The sequence below is a fragment of the Prunus persica genome, chromosome G5 (genome assembly GCF_000346465.2).
Source record: "Prunus persica cultivar Lovell chromosome G5, Prunus_persica_NCBIv2, whole genome shotgun sequence".
NCBI classification, from domain to species: domain Eukaryota; kingdom Viridiplantae; phylum Streptophyta; class Magnoliopsida; order Rosales; family Rosaceae; genus Prunus; species Prunus persica.
In genome coordinates this window covers 10,971,088-10,982,779 of record NC_034013.1, presented here as the reverse complement: position 1 = coordinate 10,982,779, position 11,692 = coordinate 10,971,088, and the positions used below count along the sequence as shown (strand labels likewise).

The 11,692-nt window shown below is 36.8% G+C and overlaps 1 protein-coding gene across 1 annotated transcript in view; it reads left to right on the top strand.

Moving 5' to 3' along the window:
* LOC18777267 (BTB/POZ domain-containing protein At5g41330) overlaps positions 1 to 1,305 on the top strand; it is a 3,554-nt gene extending 2,249 nt beyond the window's left edge. Inside the window, exon 2 of the mRNA XM_007210385.2 lies at positions 1,193 to 1,305. Within this exon, the coding sequence (XP_007210447.2) occupies positions 1,193 to 1,305 (113 nt within the window). The remainder of the gene's footprint in view (positions 1 to 1,192) is intronic.

Below are 11,692 nucleotides of genomic sequence, written 5' to 3'. Positions count from 1 at the left end.
TCAGCAAACTGTTGAGTCTGCAGATCAGCTAGAGGATTTATCCCAAAAGAATGTAGTTGGAATTGGTAGATGGGGGATTAAATTGACTGATATCATCCAGAATCAGTCACATTTTCATGTAACATTGTTTCGTAGATTGATTTGTTTGTAAATGATCTTGTAGCTTGTCAAGTCTCATTCTTTTGTGTGCTCATTAGCATGTCTATCAATTGTTTATAAATGATTTGTTCAGAGAATTTAATGAGTTAAAGTTATATTGTTGATGTTTCCAACTATTGTTTAGTATTTACCCCTTTTGTTCTTCTACTGAACTTTCATTGACAAGTTTCAATTTCTCTGTATTAGTATAGAAGATGGGCTTGTTCTATGTAATCTGGCTGTTCAGAGGTGTTTAACTTTAAACATTTCAACCATTCTTTGTGCCCTCTTTTAGATGTTTCCTTGTTATTAAATAGTTATTAATGTCTAGTTGTTGAAGCTTTGATGAAAGGGAGCTGGTTGGCTGGTTGAAGGGGGAAAGGGAGATGCTAGAGGCACCACAGTTGTGGATGCATGTTCTGCGTTTTCCTCTTTGGCCTTTTTTTTTTTGGGATGTGCCACTGTCAGTCTAAGAGGCACCAGGACCTAAGCACTTGCTCAGATGATAAATACTACTGATATTGTGCATCTTATTTTGCTAATTTAACAAGTTGCTCTCTCCAGTTAACCTGTGATACATGTGGTTGTTGTGTCTTTTATTTATTTATTAATTTGTATGTAGTAATAGCAAACTCGATAATATGCCATCATGTCTTTTCTTAGAAAGCCCTGTCATATTCTTTGTAGCATTTTTCTCTGTTCTTCATTATACTTCTTTGGGCATTGCAGGCACAAAGAACTGCAGATTCGTATTTTGAAGCTTTAATTGTTTCTTAAGTGAAAATGACCAAATGTCAGCTTGCCTCGCTCTGCCTATCTCAATGTTAAGGCCTTACAAAGTTCAATGCTTTATAAGATTGTATAGACTATTTCTGAGATTGCTCTTACATGTGATATGGACTGACGTGGCGTAAAATAGTGGTAGCTCAGGGGCCAATCTCATTGTTGGCTTGGAAATAGAGAGGTTTTTAGCTTGTTGATCAGGTGTGTCACTAGTTGTAAGAATGTAAATATGATAGTAAGCCTTCTAGTTGACATCTTTATCAAAATTCAGGCCAACTAGAGAATCGAAAGTACTTGTCCCCTGATCATTGCTGCTTGAGTAGAAGTGTAACAGTTTCAGCATGTTCTGGTTCTGCGGCACAAATCAAGGGTTATGATGCATGAGGTATGCTATCATTCTTACTTTATACTTGCCTCATAAAAACTTTCCTATGCAGATTTCTTCTTTCTCCAAAATTTTGATATCTTTTAAGTTAGTCAACCCACAGAAATAGAAGAAATCCTCTTATTCAATTCAATGGAAGTCAGAATGGTATATTGGGCAGAACTTTGAAGGCCTATAAGTTCTAAGGGATTTCGGGTTCTCAAACAACTGTTTCAAGACTGAAAATCCCATCCTTAAACAAGGAACGAATATACTGCGGTTGTTCATAGCCTGAATTGTGGTTGTGGACTGAAGGTTCTAGAGATGACTGGGTTAGTAGGAAAAGACAAATTGTTATGGCTGCATTGAAGGTTTTATTCAACATTACAAAGGATCTCTTTGTTCCATTCACATATGTAGTTATGCAAAAAGTCCTGCTTCTAGTTGTTTTCAGAGGGTCTGCATATGTTCCCCACACTTAATGTTTATTATCTTGATTGAATCTAGTGGGTGAGACAGATGTTTTTGCCAGCTCATACTCTTAGGAAGCAATATTCTCTTTAGGATTCGATTAGTGCCAATGACCTTGTTTTATAATTTAAATTATCGGCTTGTCATCTGTGTACAAAAAATAGCAGCAAATGCTTCGTCACTTTCATTACAATATGATTAGAAGCATCCTAGATACTAGTTGTGATATGTGGGATGCTCATCTGTTTATCCAAAGATCGCTCAAGTAAATGAGACGCTAGACGTTTGGCTACCCAGAACATGTACAGGGAGGCCATCAGTGAATTCCGGGTACTTCTTTAACCTGGCAGATCAGAACAAAATATGTGCAGGAAACAGAAACATTTGGTAGTATGGAAGGGCTATGCTTTTAATTATTGATGTTTAATAGCTTTGAACTTTGCTGCAAGTTTCTGTAGAAATATGTGTTCTTCCAAATGGGGAGATTGAGCCTGAAAGTAACTCAGGTGCTTGGTAAGAGGTGGCAGGTGCTGATTACGTTTTCACAAACTTTGCAAGAAAAGCTTGAAGGGATGGAGAAAAAAGGGTTTATTGAAACGACGTTTCGAACAGAAGTTGGAGCTTCCACTAGAATCTGCCGAAGAAAAGGAAACCTTGTTGAAAAGATGGAGGACATCATGAGAAACATGTGTTTTTTTCCTTCTTCCAAGAGTAAGGCTGATTGCCTTGCTTAGGGCACTTCCAGTGGAAGGCCTTTTGCCCGGGCAGGACAGGGTCTAGCCCACAAGACGGTTCCAGCGCGCAAAGGCAAGCCTGGTCAAGGCGTGGGGCCTACCAACTTAGGCAAGCCCTTAGGCAAAATTAGCACGTGCTGCTGACTGGGCAAGTGATGTAATGCTGATGTCATAATGACGCATCAAATTTAAATAACAAATAATTGAAAAAAAATTCAGAATTTTATTTATTTATAAATACCTAGTCATATTCTTTACTTCTCACACCAAAATTCTATACAAAATTATCTCCTCATATCTCATGTGAATAGTGGTTGCCCTTAGATTGCCATGACAATGGGTGGAAACACAAGCCTTTTACAAGGGCTGCCACTATTCACAAGAATAGCAACAACCCTTGTCTCCCCTTGTCTTTTGCTATGGTAAATGGGTGGAAGTGCTCTTACAAGGCTTGACTTGCCATGGACTACGTCTCCAACATCACTTGTTCTTGTGGGAGCAATCAATTGGGTCTATGTTGATCCCTACATCACCCTAGGGGGCAATTAATTGAATCCATGGCGATCTCAACATCACCCTGAGGTTACCAATCCTCTTAGAGCAATCAATTGAGTCCATGTCAATCACTCCATCATCTTGGGATTATCAATCCACTAGGGCCCATAAAATGTAAATCCCCGGGAGTGGGATTCCCATAAAGTATAAGTTGGTTATACATAACGATTTAAATTCACTTGTAGTTCCGCTTCTTGTTCTAACAGAAAGACTTGTCGGAAATCTGGTTGGTCCAACCAAGAAAGGCATGGGAGTCTTTGGGCATCTCACAGGAAATGGAACTTCTTTTCTTCTTTGTACGAGTCTCTAAGAGCAGGGGATTCGAGAATAAGAAAGAGCCTCTCGTCCATTAAGGTAGAATAGTGGCAGCCCTTGTCTCCCTTTGTCTTTTGCTATGGTAAATGGGTGGAAGTGCTCTTACAAGGCTTGACTTGCCATGGACTACATCTCCAACATCACTTGTTCTTGTGGGAGCGATCAATTGGGTCTATGTTGATCCCTACATCACCCTAGGGGGCAATTAATTGAATCCATGACGATCTCAACATCACCCTGAGGTTACCAATCCTCTTAGAGCAATCAATTGAGTCCATGTCAATCACTCCATCACCTTGGGATTATCAATCCACTAGGGCCCATCAATCGGATCCTTAGTCGATCCTAATCAATTGGATCCTCTGTTGATCCCAATTAAAGTTCACCAAATTTGACAATACATTATCACAACTCAAGGGCTTGTGGATCAAGGATTTCTCAAGGCGATGCTTTACTCATGAATCTTTGCATAGTCGTGGTGAAAAGGTCACAAACCTGGTTTGCTTCTAAATTCCAAAACTTATATTTCCTTGTGTTCGTTAGTTAACAAATATATTTATTATATTACTTGACACTTCTTGAAATCTCACATGGAACAAATTTTCAAGATGAATATTTTCTTTCTCCACACACAAGAATGAAGCTTATATGGGAGAGAGAAAAGAAGGCATGTGTGGGAGCAAAATTTACTCCATAAGCAATAACCCACTACCCATGCATCCTAAACTTTGGGAAGTGGAGAAAATCAAGTAACACGACATTCGTTGTCTTGAGTCATGGAAAAAAATGAGGAATGTGGGAGTTGGAGCCCAAGACTCCACTGCCTATAAAAGGCCAATTAACACAACATCCCGAGGGGAGGAGAAAATCAGGTACAATACTATTCTAAACTCTCATGCGATTATACTTTTATTGACTTAAGCATCGGAGTGTTTTCTTGCAGGTACCCTGATCCTCTCTCACTAGTGGCAATAGAAATGGTGTCCGACTTCTCAACATGGAAGTCATATTACTTGTTGGAGGACTCGAAATTTTCCTCTCCAACATTGCCCTTGGTTTCAAGGCTGAGCCGTGCCTATATAAGAGCATATAATCTACAATTAATTAATGAAAAACTTATGGATGTTTTTAATTCGATGTGTATTTTTTCTTTGTTGGAAAATTATTGAGGGACTCTAAATTTCAGTTTAGATACCTCATGTTCCTCAGTGTACATATATACTTGAGTTGCAGTGGATTCAACATTTATATGGATTTTTACAGAGCTTTTTAAGCGATAGAATTTTGCAGAGTTTATTGAAACTCTCTACAATTCCACAAAGTTTTTTGAAAATCAAGCATATATGTTCAAAAAGGCCAACTAGTATAAACTTTTGGTGTTATTTCAATGTAGAAGCATGAGTGTAAGAAAGTGAAAAAAGTGACTTAAAATGTGCCGTTGGTGTTATGTTTAAAGTAAAAACGTGACTATGTATGAATTAATATCAGATATTGGTGCTTGTAAGGGACTTGTAGCTCAAGTAATTAAAAATTGCATCTAGGTCCCGTGTTGAATCCCCTCTTGTAGCTCAAGTGGTTTAAAAATGTACCCAACATCCCGTGTTGAAATCCCCCTCCCTCAATATCGCATGAGTTTCATAGATTCTACGAAAACCTTAATTGAATAACATAATTTTTATGAATACGCCTAAACTTGTAAGCTTCATCAGTCTTTTAAATTTCACAAAAATTTAGATTTCATCAGATTTCTTGTTGATGTCCAAAATTGATTCAACTTATATAGATGTGAAGTGATGGATGATGTGTAAAGGGAAGTCCTTCAACAGGTGTATGTGCCTTAACAAATTGGGATTCCTCTCACTTTAGGAATCCTAAGGAACTCCAATAATATATAATCGATGAAAAAATGTATGCTAGATGTTCAGTTGAGATAATACAAATAATAGAAACTCTAATATTGACATAGGGTAAAAAGGCTTTATTATTGGAGTTGCAATCCCTCACCCTCGTCCCATCCGAGTTGATAATGTTTAGGCTCCACAAGTTAATTAGCTGCTAGCTCCCCCGCGTCCCCCACCTAGAATTGCATTTTGAAAGTCAAGTACTTTGGAGGTTTTAAATGCACCGAAAATAGTCGATACAAAAATTTCCGAAATTTTCATTTTTACCATTTTCCATTTATGTTTCTTTGTTTCCTTTAAAACACTCAAACAAAAAACCAAAGTTACCAGCATTATAGTTCAATTAGTTGAGTTTTTCTACTTTCATTTGTATAGTTCGAAATCTCCATTCCCGAGTAATACTTGTGTAAATCCTCCCTCCCCCAATCGCTTGTGCTAAAACAAAAAAATAAAAATATTCTACTCATGTAGACAGAGATTCGAAACTCCCAATCGCTTGTCCTAAAATAAAATAAAAATCCAAAAGTCCTAACCCTTTCTTTTGATTTTTATATATGATCTTGCTCAATTATGTCACGATTTGTACAATCTCCGGCTCATATAACGACCAAAGTAGACCAAAGTAGAAATAATCATGCCTCTCTCTCTCTCTCTCTCTCTCTCTTCTACCTTATCAACTCATCTCCCATTTCCTCTCCTCCAAATACGCTCCCAAAAATGTTTATCTAAAATATGTGAAAATGTTAGGGAAGACAAATTTGGGTTCTCTTCCTCATCTAATGGGTTTTTTAGGGTTTTTTTTTTTAATTTTTAATTTTTTTATGGGTAATGATTCAAGTTTTTGCTTAGTTTCATTTCGTGGCTCTTCACATTCTCGATTATTTGATCCTTTGAGATTTAAAATGAAGTATAAGACTGAAGGTTCAAACCAGAAAAAGAAAATGTGGATTGCAGGAGAGGATTAAAAGGAGGTCAATCATGGGGATGGGGAGGATTTAAGGTTCAGACTAGGCCTGGGCACGGATCTGTAGAAAACTCTTCCGTTAACCAAATCAAAGACTTCGGTAGACCATTTTCTCTTCAGTTAACCAAACCAAAGACTTTGGTAGACTTCGGATCGGTTAACCTAATATCGGTTCGGATTGGTTCGGTACGACGGTAGTACCGTAATAAAAACATATTAATAAAAATACAATTTATAATACTTTCACATAACATAAGTTCTTGAACAAATACACCAAATTATCCTTGTAAAATATAAAAATTCAATAGTCTTGCTGAGGCCCAAAAAATCCACAGTTGAGCCCGAAAATATTCTCGGCCCAAAATGATATATTATTGAGAAAAGACCTGATTTGGAGCACACGAAAGTCTGCCATGCACAAGTCACACTCCATGTGCCATGCCAAATAAATAATCCGTCATGCTAGGAATCGAGATTAAGATTATAAAATGCATTAGCTCTACAAATTCATGCTAATTATCCCACCAAGCATCATAATTAAAACATGTCAAAATCGTTACCTCACACCCAACCACGCTACAAGCCTAAGTAGGCCCAAGCCACTCAAATGCCCAGGGCTTGCTTGAGCGGGTTGTGGCATGGATGGTAATGAATCAACATGAGGCCCATTGATGGGCTGAGAAATAGAAGGTCTCGGGTTGCTTGGGAGCCTCGAGACTCAAGCCCATTTCTTAGGCCCAAACATGTGGGAGAGCACAAGAGAGAAAAATAGCTCAATAGCCCAAGCAAAATAGCCTATTGACACAACCAAAAAGCCCAATGTTTTAACAAAAATAGCCCACTTGCTTAAGGAACCACCTTGGCCCATATAAAACCCTAAAATAAGCCACAAAAATCTCAGCCCTTTGCTGGAAAAATAGAAGCCACGTAGAGAAGGTCTGCAGGATCATTGAACAGAGCTGCTGGGAGGTTCCAGCACATGGAGGGAGCAAGTTTCAAAGCCAAAACATCCAAGGAACCAGGGGGTATTAGCGTGTAAGATACCAAAGAGAGAAACATCCTTCGAACCAGCATATATATCCCAACTCCTTTTCTCATCAGACTTGGCCATGGAAAAAAGGAAAGAAAGCAATAAAAGAGATGGCTGGGAATGGAAGTCTGCCATTGAGACAGCTGCGGGAAAAAGGGGCCTTGAGCTTCAAAAAAACTTTGATCTGGTGCAAATAGACAGAAGATATTTCATCAAAATGGGAAGAGTCAAGGAGGGAGATGAGAAAGGAGAGGAAAAACTTGGCCAAAATGGGTAGAAATCATTAGGGTTTCTTGGGAAGTGAAGGTTTCCCGCATCTATAAAAGGAGGTCTCTTCCACCCAACAAAACCAAGCCCAGATTCAAAGAGCAAGCTTTCTCTCTAACTTGCAAAAACCTAGCAATCTCGTGCACTGTTCACCCTCTTCTCCATTCTTCTCTTCTGGCAGACAGAGTATCTGTCAAGCTGCCGGAAGAGCATTGTTCTTCATTTCTTTCTTCCTAGCCAAATCTCCTACAAATCTCTCATTTCTCACCTTAACACTTCCCTTTTTCCCCCCTAAGAAAGCCTAAATTTCCCCTCAGAGCTAAACTCATGTTGATTTTGCTTACATGCCACATGCCTCTCATGCCAAGCTCAAAAGTTTATTTGTAAGCATGCAAAAATTACCTGTAAGTTGCTATTGTTTTGGCTGGTGAAGGTAACCAAAATACTTCCTAAGGCTCTGCTGACCTTTCGAAGTATTTTTGGGGCTTAATTTTCGAACTCAGACAAAGATGACAATTTCATCAGTCTGCCCGTTACGGCAGCCCAACCCATTTACAGCTGCCGGAAGAAAAAGTCCCCTACAAGTTTAATTCATCCAATTATGAAATCAAATAACTTAGTCAATATCATTCAATATATACTCAAGATGTACTGGGAGCCACTTGTGTTTGTTGTTTGAACATTTGAGTGTTATTTTTACTGAATTCTCTACATTTATGTAAATAATTTTGACATTTTTTTTCGCGTTGTGCTCTTTAGTTTTTCATGTTGAATCCAACCATATAAAAGAACATAAAATTTGGATCAACGGTTGGAAAGTTACAGGTAAAAAACGGGACAAAGGTCGAAACTAGAAAACATAGGAAATTCATAAATTTCTCTTTGACCAAAAAGTACTACAGTACCGGGGTGATAAAGAAGTGATAGAATAGTGATAAAGCAGTGATACAATGGTGATAAGGAATACAGCAGTAATAATGGAGTGATACAAAATGTTGATTGTATTTATCTTTGGTTTCTTGTTTTGTATTTAAATAATAAAACAAGTATAAATATTGGATCGGTACGGGTTTCCGTCGGGTTAGGAATATTGTTTCCGTTAACCAAACGAAACATCTTAGTACGGATCAAATCGAAATAATTAAAATTAAAAAAATAATTATTTAATCAAACCAAACCAAACCGTCGGTACACGGATAATTCAGATGAGATGTCCACTCCTAGTTCAGACCAAACAAAAAAGAAAAAGCATTTCAGGGGAGATAAGGGAAGGGAAAAAGAGAGGAGAAGTTAAAATGCTTGACAGGTGGCAGCATTTGATTGGGTCGGGGAGGCTAGCAACCTAGAGTCATTACGACACAATTATTTGGGGACGCACTAGATATTAAAGAGAAAAAAGATTTGATGAGGCACAAGGTCTCCCGAAAGCAACCAAATCCTTGACAGATTTACAAAACACGACCCACGTTCAAATAGATGTCATGAATGATTGATTCATTCATGACCTGTTTGAAATTATGAAAGTTGCAATGCATGTGTTTTTGAACTTATGTATGATCAATTTTAGTCAATTATATTTATATGCATGTTTGCATGTGTTTGTTTGTCATTTTGCTCTTGACTTGCTAGTCAAATTTATATTCTCAAACTATCAATTTGGATTGTCTGAACAAGATTGTTTGACGAGGAAATATTTCTTATGTATAAACCTCGTCTTGATATGCATGATTTGGTTTGGATTGTTATCAAAGATTAAACACTAGACATGATAATTCACAAGGGCGGAGCTAAAATTGTAAAAGTGGAGGAGCCGAAGTAGAAAATACAAGTATATAAAACATCTAAGTATTCAATACTTACATGTTTAGAATTAAATATTTCTAATTGAGTCATGTCTAATTTGTTTTAGAGGAAATTTTAACTTAAATTTTAAGTTGTTTATTACAAATTCTATATATCATATATAATATAATAAAGGTGTGATAAAAATATAGGGGGGCCAGGGCCACTCCAGGTCTAGGAGTGGCTATAATTCAATACCTTACGATGTGTAGAAAATCACGAGATTGAAAAACCTTGAATTATCGTATAACCTTATTCTGTCACCATGCCTTTTAAGAGGCTAGTAAAGTATTAAATCCAGAGTTTGAACCATTGTTAGTTTTTATTTTTATTTTTATTTATTTAAAATACATGATATGATTTTAAGAGAGCGGTGAGAGTATACCTAAGTTAAGGGAAGTGAGGAAAAGTAAACTGTATAAGTATGATCCATATGACATTAGTCTTTAAAGAACTTTTTCGTTTTTTGGGGGGTGATATAGCCGTTGATGGAGACCTAATAATTAATAGGCTAAGTTCAATTTCCAACTTAATATTGAAATTGGATCATTTATGCATTCAATATTCGGCACAGACAATTTAAATTAATGAAAAAGTGCCTTCTTTTATTAGGTCACTTAAATCGTCACATTCCTATCACAATTAAATTTGTCATTTTCGCTACGTGATTTCTTATATAGAACTTTTTACTTAGAAGCCTCTATAGTTGACAAAACATGGGACGAGTATAATACGTGTATTCTTTCGATGAAAAGCTCGATTATTATATATATATTTTTTAATTTGTAGTATTTAATGTTCTATTAGTTAGGTCAGCAAAATCTCTTTAATATGTGCATTAAACTTTCTAAAAATCATCGAGTCTGATATTTATTATACGGAGAAAAAGGACAATCAAAACATATTATTGTATGGCTTTTTCTCCAAACGTAATGGATTGATGGCAACTGCTGTCTTGGAGATAAAGCGACGCCGTAAAAGCTGGTGTGCTGCAAATAAATGTATGGGGTTGCCCACCCAACCAAACCAGCTAGTTCTAATTACAGAAAAACAAAATTGAAAATCTAAGCAAGAGAAAAATAAAATTGAAAAATAGGACTTGTCCAACACAAAATTTTCATAATAAATTTAGGTTTTAGTCACAAAAAACTTTTACTTTTGGGAAAAGCCCAAACTTTTCCAAAAAAGACAGAAAAATTCCTCAACTTTCAAACCAAAGACATGCAAATGTAAAGGATTTCTTAGAAAATTCAAAAATAAATAAGGGCATTTTTTGTCCATTTTGGCTTTTTTAAAAAATATTTCTCTCTCCTTTGACTTTTTTCAAAATGTCCCAATTTTCATAATGAACGGTACAATTATTGCCCTTCTAGTTTATTTGTTTCTCATTCTACAATGCAATTTTATTATTTTAGCTTATATTTTAGATCACCTTTCAGGATCATCATGGTAGAACATTTGCTAAATCGAAAATTGTTTAGTCGTCTAACTGTTGTAAAATATCGTAATGTAGTTAAATTGTCAACGATTTCTGATTGGTTTCATTTTTTTTTGTAGGTTGCTGAACAATAATGGCAATGCTTTGCTAAACCATGTCTAGTGTTGTTGCTTTCGGTCAGTCGCAATCGTCACACTTGTAAGGAGGATGAGGGAAGGTTTTGACTGTGATTATTGTAGGTAGAGAGTGAAAGTTATGCATAATTAGAGTTCTCACTCTTGTTATTCTCCAACATAAATCATAAATAATTAAACTTAAAACCTACACACTTAAGTCGCAAAACACAAGAATATAGCGTTGAGACAAAATTAGTACCTACCAAGCTATGAAAGTACCTAAAATAGATTCCAACCATCCAAGGGTAGGGTGCTTCTTCTTTCTTTCTTTTTTTCTACCTGCTGTGTGTGAGTTTTTTTTGTTCCCCTCTTTTTATTGACTACGTACCGTGCAAGGAGGAGAATTAAAAGAGACTAAGTAATTTAAATTGAGTGAGCTATGAAGCCAACCTGGGCTATAGGCCAGGTTAGCCAAAAAAAGGTCATCCCTGCATACACACATACACACATACATACAGCTTGCTCAACTAATCACCATAACTTCTGCTCCTCCATTCAATGCCACAATTTATGTTGAAAATGGCACTTTCCTCTAAATTAGGTGAGAGCATTTGCCTAGCATTTTCCCTCTAAGCCCTAGAACGAGAGAGAGAGAGAGAGAGAGAGAGAGAGAGAGAGAGAGAGAGAGCGCGACAGAAGGGTAAGCATGTTAGAGAAAAGGGTTTTTTGTAGGGCTCGGTACGTTATTATTTGCACCACTAATTAATGTGGGAT